This window comes from Carcharhinus amblyrhynchos, chromosome 10, assembly GCF_965287045.1.
Source record: "Carcharhinus amblyrhynchos chromosome 10, sCarAmb.v2.hapA, whole genome shotgun sequence".
Taxonomy (NCBI): Eukaryota; Metazoa; Chordata; class Chondrichthyes; order Carcharhiniformes; family Carcharhinidae; genus Carcharhinus; species Carcharhinus amblyrhynchos.
Window position 1 is genome coordinate 63,487,495 of NC_137333.1, and position 17,360 is coordinate 63,504,854.

Sequence of the window (17,360 nt, forward strand, 5' to 3'; positions counted from 1 at the left end):
TTTGGTTCATTTTAGGGAGTTTTCGCCAAATGCGAGTGTCGAAATAATCACCGCCTTATTCGCAGATTGGATGCATTGTCATTCAACAAGTGGTCAGCGAAAGAATGTTTCAAAGAATAAAACTTTTCACAGAGAAGCCTTTTTATCATTAACCATTTGCCGAAATTCCGTGAAGGCCTTTTAACTTTCAAAAACATATCGAGGCTGGAAAAGAGCTGTCCATGATGTCCATGAATGATTCAACGTGCCATCCATCTGCTCTTTCAGAAAACCTTAAACATCGTTATCGCGTTTGACATAAAGCTAGGTCGTTAATAAGTAAATCAAAATTGGGACATTTTGGCGGGAGTTCGGAATTGGAACTGTGAAGGGCATGAAAATAAAAGAAATATATTTCAATCTGAATGAAGTGAATCAAGTCCACCCCCTTTGTGATGTGCGTCAAGGAAGCCCAACCCTTGCCCTCTAAATGATACCATCCATTTCACAAATCTCATGCCAAAAATTAACAAGCTCAGATCATTGACAGGGAGCTTCCACTCGCATCTGGGTGACGTTTATCTCTTTGCTCGTGTCTAGCTGCTGACGGAGCCTCTATAAACCAATGGAATAAATGCCAGATCCGAAGAAGAACGCTGTCCGCTCCTGTTGCTCCTGAGAAAGGAGCTTCCTGTCAGGAGTCAAAGGTAGCACGTTGCATCCTCAACTTGAAGACAAGAGACTTCTTCATTCAAAGGTAAGTGGACTGACAGAAAGCCGCTGGCATAAAAAGAGCTTCACGTTCTCTTCTGAGTAGTATGCTCAGTGTCTTTGTTTCATGTTAACTGATACACCGTCGCTACTGATCTTTGAAATCAGAAAACAATCCGAGTCTTGGGGAGTAGGAACTTATCCCTGCTTCTGTGCTGGCTCCTTAACAAGGGCAACATCCTCGGTGCTGCAGCTTTCTCGCACATCTCATTTCAACAACTATTGAAATGCTAGACTGTCAGCACGATTTTCTCCATTGTTAGTTACTGCTGACAGCTGACTGAATACACACGGAGAACGAAATAAAAGAAAGAGCAGCTATTGGAAATCTTAAATCAAGCAGAAAATGCTGACGGTTTAGGTAGCCTGTGTGTGTGTGTGTGTGTGGGGTGGGGAAGGGACAAGCTCCTACTTCGGGTGTAGGTCCAGTTCTGAAACGTTAACTTTTCCCTTTTCTCCACAGATACTGCCTATTTTGTTTTCAAATCAAATACAGTTATGTTCCTAATCTGCAGCCCGGAATATCCGTCCATCATCCAATTTTATATTCGGTGTCAGAAAATGAATTCGCTGTCGCATTTATCTATTTCCTGAACCACCCGTCGCATTTCAGAGATAACCCTGGCTATAAGATATTCCTGAAAAAGGGGGTTGTCTTAAGCAACGAAGCTCTCCCCCCCCCCCCCCGCCCCAAAATCCCCCAACTCATTCAAGTGATGTTGGCCAGCACTTTCCCAATCACTGGAGGATTTGCTTCGATATTCCAGTTGTACACACGGCTGATCCCCAGGACCTCCCTGGGCTTGGCTAGCTGCTCATATTTACTCCACACACACTCTCCAATACTGTTAGGGGCGTGTTAGCACCGAGCTGCCGAGTCCCGGTCATTACTCCCATCAGAGTTACAGCCGACCCTTTGGTGGTATTGTCCACATCGCAATGTTGATGGTGATTGCTTGAAAGAGACAGTTTCAATGAGCCTGAGCCGGTGTTTCCCGGAATCTCAAATGTAGCAGTCCCCTGTCCAGTAAGTTGATCTTACGTTAAATCCTCAGGCACCACAGGGATGCATTAATGCCTTTGCCCTTTTGTGTATTCACTCGGAATATTGCGTCTGCTCTTTCCTCTTTCAGGTCCCTCGGCATTCGCGGCTTTACTGTCAGCTCTTTCTCGGACAGAAAATGAACGTTCACGTCGGTGGGATAGTAGCTATTGTGCTGTTTTATCTCTTAATCTTATGTGTTGGAATATGGGCCGCTTGGAAAAGTAAAAATTCGGGCACTGATCAGGACAGGAGTGAAGCCATAATGGTCGGAGGAAGAAACATCGGCTTGCTGGTTGGTGGGTTCACCATGACAGGTGAGTGCCAAGTAGCTTTTTGATCCCATTCTGAAGTTCTTGTGAATAGCTTCGCCCATGTTTCAGCCAGTCTGCTCTGTACACACTGTACCCCCGCTGCCGGTGCAAGAACGGCTGTAGCGAACAAAGAATAGGGAGAATGGTCCCCACAATATTTGGATGTTTGGCGCCCATTGTACTTTTGGACCATTTAACCCTGTGAGGAAAGTAAATACGAAGATTGACCTGGCGTTCCTATTGTTTCTCAATACTCCATACTTTTTTTTAAAAAAGGCTTAAATAAATCATCAAGTGTCCCTTTATTGATTCCCCAATGATCTCTGGCTCCGCCACATTGATTACCAAGCACTGATGGAAGAAGGTGCGATTTGATTCTTGGTTGTCGAATATTTGAAGATAGATGCTACGTTAAAAAAAAAGAACAGCCTCTCACTGCACTGAACTCTCTCCCTTTCCTTTACCATTGTTGCCCTTTTCACCATTTCCATACTCTGTAATCCATGCCTCATATGAGTATTTCCTGATAGGTGCTACATTTTTATTCTCATTATCTTGCTGTTCTCCTTCCCTGTTGATGCCGGAATGATATCTGTTTTGGTCCTAGAGGAAGGCTGCCTTTCATTAAACAACTCCTTTTCTCATCTCACAGCGACCTGGGTTGGCGGCGGTTATATCAATGGCACAGCAGAGGCGGTTTATCTCCCTGGGTATGGTTTGGTCTCGGCACAGGCTCCATTCGGATATGCACTCAGCCTGGTTTTAGGTATGGACCCTGAAGCCCTTGGGCATTGTACAAATAAAATGGACTTGAAGCTGTAACAATTGCCACACCCAGCAGCAGCCCCACAAGGCAGTAACTATTCAAGATTGTTAATAGGAATTAACTTTAACAACTGCTTAGAACTGCGCAAATCAAACATCCAATCCACTAATCTCTCAGAACCAACTAACATAAAACCAGTTAACAGCAACTTTCTGATTCAATTCATTGACTGTCAGCTCATTTACCAGTGACAAGGTTTGATTTTTTATATTCATTCGTGGGACATGGGTCTCGCGGGCTGGCCAGCATTTATTGCCCATCTCATGTTGCCCAACGAAGTTGAGACTCAATCACATTATTGTAGCTCTTCAGTCACATATAGGCCAGACCAGGTAGGGACAACAGATTTCCTTCCATAAAGGACATTTAACATTAGCAAACATTAAAAGAGATTCGATTAACTCTTACTGAAAAAAATTGTGGCTTACTTAAATGGATATGGTCAGATCATGCGATGGGGTTCTGCTTACGATCATTTGGCCGGACCGGCGGATAATTTTATTAAAGTGTCACTATTGCACACTGCCTGACAAAGACCGCTTTACTGTTAGTACAGAACCAGGGTACATTTTTTACCATCTTTTATTAAATTGGGCCTCATTATAGAGGGAACATTGAAGACAAGGAGGGGGTAACATCCGGAGGATCTTATTCTTTATAATTCATGCTTTGATCGTTGCAAGGCAAAAAAAACAATTAAAATCATTAAATCCCAAACCATAAAGGTACTAACCATGGAGAGGCTTTTCAGTCAGATGAAATGAACATGGGAATGAGTTTGCACCGTATTCCATCAGACGAAAAGCGGAAATCCGGATTATAAACTGCGGAAACTTGAATTTACAGAACTGTCTGTAAATACAGTGCACGTCTGACTAAAGTAAAAAGGTTTTGGGGTTCCGTCAGCACAAATACAGCGAGGGATCTAAAGAATCTGGAGCTGAACGAGTTCAGCTTGATCCCACTCTCCCGCCCTTTGCGGTAACTCTGGTTGGAAATTTCTTTCCATTTGGGATTGAAAGGCTTTTTCTTGTTTTACAGGCGGTCTGTTTTTCGCTAAACCCATGCGCTCCCGGGGTTACGTGACCATGTTGGATCCATTTCAGCAGATGTACGGCAAACGAATGGGAGGACTGCTTTTCATCCCCGCTCTCATGGGGGAGATCTTCTGGTCGGCGGCTGTACTTTCCGCGTTAGGTAACCTCCTGCCCCCAGCCCACCCACCAAGGACCTATTGCCTGAAATCTAACTCATGCGAATTTTACACCGATTAACGTTTGGAAGTAAAAGTCCAGTCTTAGCTTTAACAACAAAAGTAAATGCAGCGACCGTTGTTTCTCTGTGAACAACGCTAAGTTTTATATTAAGGAATAAAAGATGGATAACGTGTTTTCTTTATATTTACTGTACTGAAGGCCAATATTAAGTCAGCAAACAATTGCTTTTCAGGTGCAACTTTGAGTGTGATTGTAGACATCAACATAAACCTATCGGTAGTTGTTTCTGCTGTGATCGCTATATTCTACACTCTGGTGGGGGGATTGTACTCAGTGGCGTACACGGATGTGGTCCAGCTATTCTGCATCTTCGTGGGACTGGTAAGCGTAACAATCGAAGACAGTAACGCTAAAATTAATTGGTATTCAGTCAAAGTAAGGCAACTTGTCAACATTTGAATCTTTTGTTTCCAGTGGATCAGCATCCCTTTCGCCATGTTAAACCCAGCAGTTACAGACATCTCCATCACAGCGAGTCACGAAGTTTACCAAGCGCCTTGGTTGGGGTCCCTTAATGCAGAGGACACCTTCACCTGGATAGATAACTTCCTATTATTGGTATGGGTAATGTCTCCAAGAAGCAGCGCCGTGTTCCTTAATGTATACAACAACGAAACCAGCAAACTAGATACTAATACATGCTAAAAGAATAGCACATCAAAACATGTATACTAATGTAAATATAACATTGCTCATAGGCTGCGTATTAATGCCTGGTTAGTCGAGATAGGTAGACTGTAGTTACAGCACAATGATTAATAATTGCGTTTATTTTCAGATGTTGGGTGGAATCCCGTGGCAGGTGTATTTTCAGAGGGTCCTTTCCGCTTCTTCTGCTACCTATGCACAGATCCTCTCTTTCCTGGCTGCCTTTGGCTGCATAATCATGGCCATCCCGTCTGTACTTATCGGTGCAATTGGTGCATCCACTGGTAAATCTTCACAGTGTCACTGTCATTCGTACCATTCTGAGATGCTGCATACCTGGACATTACCAAAAAATATATATATTTTTTAAATGTTTCCTCAAATTGCCATTTTCGATCATTTGAATGATCACGTGAAATGCTTCTGTTACAGATGCTCGCGTTGTGTTAACATTGTCACTAAAACTAGATAATATTGTTTATATTTTTTGTACCTTTTTGTACTTTATTCCCAATCAAAATACAATTCGAAACAAATCCAAGCTAACAAGACATACCATTCCTCCCATCTTGGGCTGGATCAAACAGAACTCAAGCTGACAGGATTGTACCCCCTCCAGGGTATGATTTAAGCTTCATTTTAACTAAAAAGCCCAGATGGCTGTTAAACAATTGCTTCAGCTGAAGCCTCAGTGTTACCTTATTGGCCAAAACCAGATGCAGGATCACAAGCTACACTTGATCTTAGCCAAAAGACCCAGAAGCAACTTGGCCTTAGAACTCAAGGTTAAGACTTGCAGTTGGACTTTAACCTGGTGTTGTGAGACTTCTTACTTTGAAACTTTCACAGGCCCTTGTTGGCCTATGCACTTTTGGCCCATATCCCTCTATACCCATCGTACCCATGTAACTATCTAAATGCTTTCTAAAAGACAAAATTGTACCTGCCTCTACTACTACCGCTGGCAGCTTGTTCCAGACACCTACCACCCTCAGTGTGAAAAAAAATGCCCATCTGAACACTTTTGTATCTCTCCCCTCTCACCTTAAACCTATGCCCTCTAGTTTTAGCCTCCCCTGCCTTTGGGAAAAGATATTGACTATCTAGCTGATCAATTCGATAAAAATTCTTTGATGAATTGCACATTGCATTATGATTTGCAAACATTTTGTCATTGATTGGAGGAAAAGCCATAATTCGATTTTTTTTAAACACTTACGTGTTCTGCTTAAAGTGAAGCATATTTGTGATACAAATTGACAATCAAATGAGGATCTATGAAATCTAGTGAATGACAATCCATGCACCTTGTTGATTGGAATATCTGTTCCCGTGCAGCCTCATTTCCAATAAATCCTAATTGTGATGGATGAATCTTTATATAAAATCAGAGTTGCTAGGCAATGTTTTTCCTTGCTGTACAAGTCATTTATAACATTTAATTAAAATTATCTAACATTCAAAAAGCTTCTTTAAGTATAGCCACATAGTTTAAATTTCGTCATAGAACATAAAAAGCACACACAAAAGAAACAGTGAAAGATAATTGCATTTCCAGAGTTCAGTTTTCTGAAATAATTTGTTGGAATACAATATCTACAAGTGTATGAACTGTGATACTACTACTGATCAAAATCAAAATTGCTACTGCAGTCTTTACTATTAGCAAATTATTGTTCTGAACACATAAAAATTAATTCCATTTTGAAATCAGGAGAAAACAAATTGGGTATTAGTCTAAATTATGAATCACAAAATTACATTTTCAGAGTGTTTGTTTGGAATTGTACCAAGTGTTTGTATTTGTCCAGATGCAAAACAGCATCAAAATATTTGCAATGAATGATATTCCTTTTGTCTGCAGGTTGTAATACAATTTATGCCTAGATGGTCCTTTTCTCTCTATAGACTGGAATCAGACTTCATATGGTTTGCCAGATCCCAAAAACAGGAATGAGACGGATATGATTTTGCCAATAGTGATGCAGCATTTGTGTCCAGCTTATATTTCCTTTTTTGGCCTCGGCGCTGTCTCTGCTGCAGTGATGTCATCGGCAGATTCTTCTATCTTATCAGCAAGTTCCATGTTTGCTCACAATATTTACCATCTTGCATTCAGACAAGAGGTGAGGTTGGATTTCAGCAAGGCAATAATTCATATAGACACATTTTTATAAGTGAGGAACATAGAACACTACAGCACAAACAGGCCCTTCGGCCCACAAGTTGCGCTGATCACATCAACACCTACCAATCCATAGACCTATCTATAACCCCCAATCCCATTAAATCCCATATACTCATCCAGAAGTCTTTTAAAAGACCCCAGCGAGTTCGCCTCCACCACCACTGACGGCAGCCGATTCCATTCACTCACCACCCTCTGAGTGAAAAACTTACCCCTAACATCACTTCTGTACTTGCCTCCCCGCACCTTAAATCTGTGTCCTCTCGTAGCAACCATTTCAACCCAGGGAAATAGCCTCTGAGAATCCACCCTATCTATTCCTCTCAACATTTTATAAACTTCTATCAGGTCGCCTCTCAACCTTCGTCTCTCCAGGGAGAAAAGTCCCAGCTCACTCAACCTAACTTCATAAGGCATGCCTCCCAGTCCAGGCAACATCCTTGTAAATCTCCTCTGTACCCTTTCAATAGCTTCTACGTCCTTCCTATAGTGAGGCGACCAGAACTGCGCACAGAACTGATCAATTTATGTACTCATTGTTCACATAATTTTTAACTGTGATTCTTGCACCAAATGAGAGGGCAAGAAGTTCTAAAACGAGTGAGGTGGCAGACAGTTGGATTTCTTTTCTGGTCGACTTCCATCATGATATTGAATGTTAGAAAAATAATGTTGCAACTCACTGAAGAGGTCCCACCTTGGGTATTAAGTCAAATTTTGGGTAGCACACTTTAGGAAGAATGCCAAATCCTTGGAGAAGAAGCAAAGAAGATTCGCTAGAATGGTACTAGAGGTGCGGGACTTCGATGACATGAAGACAAAAGCTGGGGTTTTTTTATTTAGAGCAGAGAAGGTTAAGGGAGATTTGATGGGAGGTGTTCAAAATCATGGAGGGTTTTGATAGAGCAAATAAGGAGAAACTGTTTCCATTGGCAGAAGGATCAATAACCTGAGAACATAAATTTAAGGTAACTGGCAAAAAAACCAGTGGTGAGATGAGGGTTTTATTTTTTCACAGTGAGTTGTTATAATCTGGATTGCATTGCAAGAGGTGGCGGCTAGACATTGATTCTGTAGATAAAATCCTCTTTGAGTAACTTGAAGGAAATCCGTATCATATTGGCTTCTTTTGCCTCTACAACAGTGATTAATATTCTGTTAATATAATTGTTCATTACAGGCCACAGACAAAGAAATAGTGTGGGTAATGCGAGTCACCATATTTTTGTTTGGAGGAGCGGCAACATCTATGGCATTGCTGGCCCAATCTATCTACGGTCTATGGTATCTGAGCTCAGATCTTGTCTACGTTATTATCTTTCCTCAGCTAATATCAGTGCTTTTCATCAAAGGAACGAACACATATGGCTCAATCGCTGGATACATCATTGGTCTTTTGCTTCGAATTAGTGGTGGTGAACCATACTTACATCTGCAGCCATTTGTTTGTTATCCTGGATGCTATTTAGAACATAGCTTTGGAGGCAAACCTGTCTACGCTCAGAGATTCCCCTTTAAAACCATGTCAATGTTATTCTCCTTCTTGGCAAACATTGGTGTTTCATATTTGGCCAAGCATCTGTTTGAAAGTGGAATATTGCCACCAAAATTAGACTTTCTTGACAGTGTTGTGTCACGACATAGTAAGGAAAACATGGACAAAACGATTTTGGTGAATCATGACAATATTACTTTGTCAGAGCTGGTGCACGTTAATCCAAAACACAGTGCTTCACATAATGCTGCTTTTAGCAATAAGGAAGCATTTGATGACACCGAACCAAATACTGAATTTTCCAAGTCAGACAATGATTGATTCTCAACCCCTATTATCTAATGAGATCAGTGCAATCACGATCAATCCAGGATGGTACACTAACAAAACAAAATAGCATTTTAGTAGTAATAGTATTTTTAGAAAATAAAAGAATTGTTTATATCAATGCTTTACTGATGATTGTTCACTTAAATACTGTTGTACAGTATTGTTTTAATTCACTCACATGAAATCAGATTAAGCTAACACTTTTGGACCTGGATGGGTTGTCGATTCTTGCTACTTTATAGTGGCACATTGCAGAGACAAGCTGTAATAATTTCTATGGACTAAGTAGTGTTGTGGAATGTTATATCAAAATGGTGGGATCATGAACTGTCACAAATTCATTGGTCCACTGTTTTCCCTATTCATTGGCCAAACTCTGTAATGAACTGGACTCAGGTGGACAGCTGACTTATCACTTGTTGATGAAATTTTAATTGTCGCTTATTATTCTATTTACCTGCACATATACATCCAAATACACATTCTTGCATATACAAATATATATGCACAAATAATGAACCCAGACAAGTCTATTACCCTTGCTATTTTTAACTGATGAAACAGCAAAGTATCCAATGACAGACCCAGTTAATTCCATTTATTATTTATTTATCACATCTATAATCTGGATTTCTTTCCAGTTCATTTGGGAAAACTGGTGAAAATGACATCTTGCAGCTTTGTTACTCATCATTTATAACCAATATGAAACACATGGTGCTGATCTCTGTGACCTGATCACCCACCTTTAGAAATAAATATGATCATTAATGCCATTAACCTTTGACACTTTATTGATAATACCAGACATTGTTTAATATTATTTGCACCTTAATATATGCAGTACAAACCTATCCATAATTCAAGTTATCATTAGTGCTTCAATAATAATAACACATCCTGTAATTGTTTTAAAAATAGGTCAATCTGTCAAAGCAGTAATTTACCTACAGAGGTTACGAAGGCCAAATGGAGCAGCAGTAGATTCCTTCATAAATACATCTATTTTTTACCATGGCAAAGAGAATTGAATATAGATTTGTATTAATGACATTTTAAAATTTTGTTTCATGCAATTTGAGTAAAATATTACAGGTCAAGTACTATAAAATGCAATGCAAGACTTGCACTTTCATACAAGTTTTTATAATCTGTTAGTTATAGAATACGTCAAATGCTCAATGTAAGTGATGTCTTGCCAGTTGGCCAGCTGGCATAAAGATTGCAAGATGTGAATGTTATTATTACTCTGTAGAACATACATATATCCTATCTTTGCAGCATTGTTCTGAGTTCTTTTCATAAACTGTGGGGCCAAAATTTCTCAGAGGTTCTACCTGTTTCACAAAGCAACCGTCAATGGGAGACTATCAGACCTATAGAAAACAATGCAGACCTCGTTGCAATGGGTGCTCACTGTTTCCAGGAGTTTTTGATATCCTTTGTTGGGGGCAGTATCATCAAGGGAGTAGAATCAGGACAGGACAGGGACTGTAAATAGTTGAACCCCAAACAAGGTGAGGTATACTATCATTTATGAGGACAAACATGGGTCCCAACTTTCAGGTCTCAGTCAATAAAATGTACTATAATGCTGAGGAAATCTCCTGCTTTGTTTTAGTTCAGATCAATGTGCTTACAAAGAAGCTAAGTAGCGCATAATGAAAGTAGGCTGTGCCTGGACAATGCCTCCTAAATGGCAGTGTATACTGAACTTTCTGATGCCCTAATGGCACTTACACTCATCTGTTGCATGCTAATTCAGTCCCTTCCATTCATCCCACAAATTCTGAATCATAGAATCATAGAGTGCAGAAGAACCCCTTCAATCTATCAAGTCAACACTGACACACAAGAAACACCTGACCACTCATCTAATCTCATCTGCCAGCACTTGGCCATAGCCCTGACCTCTGGTGAGGTCATTGCATATCTTTAAGGCAGAGATATGTATATTCTGGTTAAGCAAAGGGATCAAAGGTTATTGTGGGTAGATGGGAACATAGGATTAGAAATACAAACATATCAGCCATGATCTTATTGCATTGTGGAGCAGACTCTTGGGGCTGAAAGGCCTACTTCTGCCCCTATTTCATATGTTCCTATGTTCATGGTAGACCACAGTGACCACATCCTGAAAGATTTTGGCCTCTTTTTTTCTGAAAGTGAGTGTAGTAAATGCTCATTCTTGGATATGCATTGAAGTATTCTCATTTCAATCATTTCTATTTTGATCCAGTTCTCATTAACATTCTAGTATATTTTGGATCAAACTGCTAGTTTAATCACCCACCATCTTCTTCACCAGATAAATCAATCAATGTAGCTGATAAAAAAAATCTCAAACTGATTTCTATTTGAGAATCCTACAACTCTCCTAAGAGTTTGCATTTAATCTGCCAATTAGAGTATGTTTCCTCATTCATTAACATTCCATTGCACTCTTTTGTGATCATGAACAAAACAATTTATTCAATTTTAACTTACCTATCCAAAAGGCTGTACAGTCTCTGTCACGATATCAAACTACTTCCTAAATGATTCGATGGATTTTACCTCAAGTATTTCATAAACTAATTAATTTACCACTCCTTGTATGAATTATTTCCTCATTTAAGGAAATCCTAAATTTGCCTCATTAGGTTTAGAATGTGTGCAGTTGTCCTTTGTCATTGTTTAAAGTTCATTGTTTCAAATTTACTTTTTCTAGACGTGTTACTATCTTATATACCTCAGTGAAATCTCTCCTCAGTCATCTCCTTGGCATTATAAGGAGCCCAAATTTCTACAGCCTGTCCTCATAACTCAGTCTGACATGAGGAATCAGTCTGCTGAATCATCTGCAACATTGCTTCCAAAGTTTGAATATCCTTGTGTCTTGATGACCAAAGTTGTGCACTATGCTCAAGGTATGATAAGCCTGGAAGTCTAGTTTTAGCATTCAAATTCCATCAGTCCTCTGCATTGTATTCTGATTGTTTTAGCCATGTTGCTCATCATTCTATTTGTTTTATGGATTGTTAGTCTATAATCACTTGGCTCATGAGGGACTCTTACTTTTCTTACAATTTCACCCTTCGGCATTCAGTATCATTTTTGAGTATTTATGGAGCCCAATCCAATGTTCAATACTTTGACTTCTGTTGAATTTCATCCACTATTGTTCTGTCCATTTAGAGATTTTATTTAGCCAATGTTGAGGTCTTTGACTGACTTCTTAGCCATGGCTGCCCCTTGAGTTTATAGTTTACAAATTTAACCAATTTGAATGCAATTGATTAAAATTAGAAAAAAGTAGGAGTCCTAACATTGATCTTCAGGGTATTCCACTTTGTACTTTTTATTTATCATCACAACATCACTGCAACAAAATATTTACTGCATATCTGTCTTCACCCAATTCACATTTGTTTTATAATTTCTTTATTTCAACCAAAGAGAAATTAGACTGGATACAGTCATGGATATATTGTACTGTTTGGTTTGATAAGAAATCAGTGAATCTTAAGGTCATTTATATTGATTTGAAATGATTGATTGGAAACCATTTGGAGTAACATGGTAAGTTTACACCATATGCAAACAAATCTGTTTTTGTAGCATTGATGCAAAAATTGAGCAAAGTTACTACAGCTGAACTCCATTTGGAAATTCTGAACTTTTCAAGTATGAACGGGATCACCAAAGCTGTTCGCTATGTGGAAATATTGAAACTCCAGTGGTGACAAGTTAAAAGTAGAAAATTAGAAGTAATAAATGAAATCAAATAGAGGTTTTTTTAAATGGAAATAATCCTAGATTTGAGGAATAAATTATCAGGCAAAACCATTAAAATGGATGGCATAAGTGCTGAACTAGACAATTAGATTTGTTGCTAGTGATAAAGGTATTGAAAGATTTAATGACAAGATAGCTAAGTAATGTTAATCAAGCAAATAGGCAGGCTTTGGGGCCTTGAAGCCTATCCTGTTCATTAAAATTTGTAAGTATTACTTTTATTATTATACATTTGTATAATTGAAATCCAGGGATTGTTGCTAAGAAATAAAGGAGTTGTTACAACATTTTACGAAGAGTGTTTAATTTTACTGTTGTCAGTACTTTTGAACTTTCCAGTCTGGAGTTTTAATAGAAGGCTAAGTGTTTATTTATGTTAGCACAGAGGTCTGAGAGAGGAAGGAGTCTATTTAAACTGTTTCAAGTGTTATAGGCAGTATGCAAAGCAGTGTGTGAATTTTATCCATGATCATTTAGAAGTGGAATGCCCTTATATATCTAAAGTGAATTTAGTTCGCAAAGAGAACAATGGTCTGGTAGTATACAACATGCCAGTTTTGGGATATCTAAACTACATAAAATCCTTGTAAATTAAACAAGCGGTTTACAATAATAATGCCTTTAGTAAATGAGCAAGCTTTTGGTTTTCCCCAGCTAATTGTTCATTACTTGACATTATAGAATATGAGTTGTTTTTATTCCTTTCAAATATATTCAATCGAATGTACTTGTGTCTGTAGACAATTTAATGTATGGTATGCCTCAGATGACCAGTCACTATGTTGTGAATGTACAGTGTAAATACATATAATGTATATTTTTGTCTGTGCCAGAATTGTCATCTGAGGATTCAATCAAGCACGGCTATATAAAACACTATTTGAGTATTCATCATTTGTGGAATGGTATAACACGCAAATGTGATATTCAGGAAGCAGACTGTGAGATATGTTACGTGTCTTCCTTTCCATTAGAACAATAACTGTTTGCAAAGTCTCCATTGTCAACTATTTCTGATGTTCATTATGCAATATTAATCAAATAAATAATGTGATTTAAGAAATGCTTACACATTTAATTGATAACCTTGGTTTGCTGAACTAGAGGGGGCACACTTATGATGAGTGTAGTTATTGTGAAAATTCAACATCAAATTTGTTAATAGAACAATGCTTTATAAAATATGTTCATTAACCATGGAGATATACATGATATAATCTTCCAGCAACAACTTGGATATATATATGCTGCCTGTACATAGTAAAGTGTCTTGTGGCTCTCTACAGAAACATAAATGAAAGAGCTTTTGTAAAAGATTTAGTGGCAGGATTAGAAATGAGTTGCACAACAGAGGGTCAAGGCTGCTAATGGCAGTAAAAGGGCTGGTGGGTTTAAATGAGGCTGGAGTAGGAAGAGCAGTGGACCCGGGTCAGGTAATAGAACCAGAAGAGTTTGTAAAGATAGGGAAGCGAAAGAACACGGAGTGGATTATAAGTTTTGATAAAAAATGATGAATTCAGTATGTTGGGGTGCAGTCACCAGTTGGAAATTGGCAGAAGCAAAGACCATGGGACAAATCTTCCCGTTCCGCCCATCACAGGAATCAAAGCAGATGAGGGGTGGACCAGGGAAAGGTCCGTTGACCTCAGGTGGAACTTTCCAGTTTCAGGTGAGCACAGCCAGAAAACCCTGCCTAATAGGTGATCTGGACTTTGTTAAGATAGAGTACCGAATTAGAATTTACACAGCTTGATATCTGAAAAACCAACAAGGAGTATTGAAGGAATTGAGCCTTGTGGATACGGGTTTCAGAAATGAGATACAATTTGGATGAAGGGCAAAATCATTGCCTCCCATTTTAGAAGAGTTCAATGCATGTTTACATAATGACCACGAGTATTATCATATCATACCTTATCATGGATTAACAGTATCCATGAGCCAAGTAGAGGAACAGTATATTTGTTTAAATTTGTCCTTGAGATGTGGGGAACACTGGTCAGCCTATATTTATTGCCCATCCCTAGTTGCCTGAGACACTAAAATTCAGTGGAGGTAATGGTGCAAAATTGGCAATATCAACTTGCTCAGCCATTGTGCACAACACCTGATATTCGTTCCCATTGACTTTAAATGAAAATTGGGAGACATGTCTTCATGGTGGCAGATCCAATAATGCCCATTTTAGCCAATCTCCCATCATTAAAATTACTCCCAATATACAAGATGGAAAATGTTCCACTTTGTCAAATACAGGTAGCTGAATTAGAACAGCTTGGCTCGAGGCATGGCTAGTTCTGGAGCAGACATCTTTGGTACTACTGCTGGGTTGTTGTAAGAGTCCATATGCTTCGATGGATTCAGTGCATTCAGCTGTTTTGGGACAAAAATTTAGAGTTAACAGGAATCGTCTCAATTTTTTTTTACAAAATGCACATGTGCCATTATCATAACAGTAAGATATCAGATACAGTGATTACGTGTACATCTCTGACAGCCAAATGTAAGGAAACTCTCACCTCATTAGTTCAACTAAAATGAACTTAAAGACATGATGTTACTGATGTTCATGCCGCACTGCCACTCCAGTGAAGTTGAAGAATTTGGCAGCCAGCCAAATTTTTTTTCACTGAGGCAGGATGAGAAAATCCAACTGGCATGAAGGGTGATAAGATTTTGCAATTAGTATTTTGATGGCAGTACAATATTTTGATCCATTGAATTGCCAATAACATTAAGAGAAATCTTAAATTAATTTTAGCAGATACTAATTTATCATAACTGTTAATATTTTCTGTAAATCAGCTAAATGTATTTTACTTTTTGGTGCTTTTGGCCACAATATCAAAATCTACAATAGTGAAATAAATTAGGTTTTTGGAGGCTGACTAAAACCAGATTTTAGTGGTCACAGAGATAGAAAACATTTTGCTACATATCAAAAAGAATTTTAAAAATACAAATTTTCTTTGAAATCTGGCTTAACGTTCCAGTCCCAAATCAGAAGTTTTTAATGACCATTGGAAAGTGCCAGATTTTCCTTTTATTACTAACACTTGACAGAACATTTTGCATTAAACATTGAGATATATGTTTTCTACTCTTAATGTAGAATTGTAGACCCGCCAAATTATTGTGAGTTTAAAATGAAATCAGATCTGCTTTCTGGAAGGAATTGTTTTTTTTTACAGGTGGGAATATCCAAATTTGTCCAGAGATAGCAATTGGCTTTAATAGGTGTGATTGACTTCTTCTCCACAGTGCTGTTGATTGCTAATTGCCTATAAATTAGCTGCATCACTAATCACTGCACAGTTTTCCGTGATGTATTTGCTGTGGGAGATACTCTCATATTGATGGTATGCTAATAAAACAGGATGGCTTCTAGTCACACAGTACATTAACACAGTGTTAATGTAAGCCCACTTGTGACACTAATAAATAAATAGAAGAACATATATGTAGACAAATTTCTGCCTTTTAAACTTATTCTAGCACCAGCAGGAACCTCCAAATAAAGCAGCAAAGGTCCAGATGCTTATAACTTGTATTTACAGTGCACATTTAATAAACAACATCGATGGTAACTTATATTTATCCGTACCTACAACGTAGTAAAACATCCAAGGCAATTCATAGGAATACCAACCGACAAACCATACAAGGAGAGATGAGGGATGATAACAACAAGCTTTTTGGTCAAAGAGATGAATTTTAAGGTATGCTCAAAGGAGAAATGGGATCTAGAGATGGGGAGAGATTTAAGGAGGGAATCCCAGAGCTTTGGGCCTTGACAGCTAATAGCATGGCTATCAATGGTGGACTAAGTCAAACCAGAGATGCTCAAAAGACCGGAATTAAGGCTGTAATGGTATCTCAGAGTTATTGAAGGCAGTTGGTGATGAAATGGATAGGGAGAGGGTAGCTATGGAGAAATTTGAAAACAGGGCTGAGAATTTTAAAGCTGAGGAGCTACTTAACAGGAATCATTGATCTTCAATGAACACTGTGATGGTGGGTGCCTTTGAACAAGCAAATCCCCCCAGCAGTAGGATGAGACCCTTACTTAGGTGTTAATAACCCACTTAAGGACCTCAATGAGTGGCAAACAGGAATGTTGCCCATGGATCATCCTGCCACAGACTTAATTGGGATGGAGATGAGAAATTGGCAGGGCCACTCTCCCACCTACTAACATGCCCCTCCAACTATCAAATTTGCCAGTGAAGAAGCCACCCTTGTCTTCTTCCTTCCCGTCTATGTTCTCCTCATCCAAAGAATACTAATGTCTCTTTCATTCCCTACCTGCAGCATTCATTGTTGTGCAAGGTTATACAGCACCAAGTGCATGGCTATTATTCCATTGAAGAGTACCTCCTGAAGTGAATCTTCAACATTCCAAGGCCTGCTCTGTGACACATCTCGTGGTCATGTAGTTCTCATATTAGTTATCCTGTTTTTCATTTCTTACAAATGTCATGATTTCACAAGGGGGGAATGATGTGTCTCTTATGAGCCAGTTCATAAGTATGCTTCCTGGAATGAAAAGGTGAGAGACGTTAAACTGCCACCATGTGAAGGCATCACAGCAGTTGCCAGGAAATGTGGCACATAACAGCATCAATGAATGAATCACCTGAATTATAAAAGTTTCTGGTCGCTGTGGTAGCACCGAGATTGCCACATGTATACAGCATGGGTGGCACAGTGGTT

The 17,360-nt window shown here is 38.9% G+C and overlaps 1 protein-coding gene across 2 annotated transcripts; it reads left to right on the plus strand.

Moving 5' to 3' along the window:
* Positions 1-569: 569 nt before the first annotated feature.
* LOC145348997 (high-affinity choline transporter 1) lies at positions 570-13,710 on the plus strand. 2 transcript variants are annotated; one of them, XM_080197180.1, is made up of 9 exons: positions 570-736; positions 1,884-2,109; positions 2,759-2,872; positions 3,974-4,129; positions 4,382-4,530; positions 4,624-4,767; positions 4,988-5,141; positions 6,766-6,983; positions 8,226-13,710. In XM_080197180.1, exons 2-9 carry the CDS (start codon positions 1,932-1,934, stop codon positions 8,859-8,861), a joined length of 1,749 nt encoding a protein of 582 aa, XP_080053306.1. In that variant the 5' UTR covers positions 570-736; positions 1,884-1,931; the 3' UTR covers positions 8,862-13,710. The 2 variants fall into 2 exon arrangements, with proteins under 2 accessions (XP_080053306.1, XP_080053307.1); XM_080197181.1 differs by lacking the exon at positions 570-736 and adding an exon at positions 1,515-1,777.
* The last annotated feature ends 3,650 nt before the right edge of the window (positions 13,711-17,360 follow it).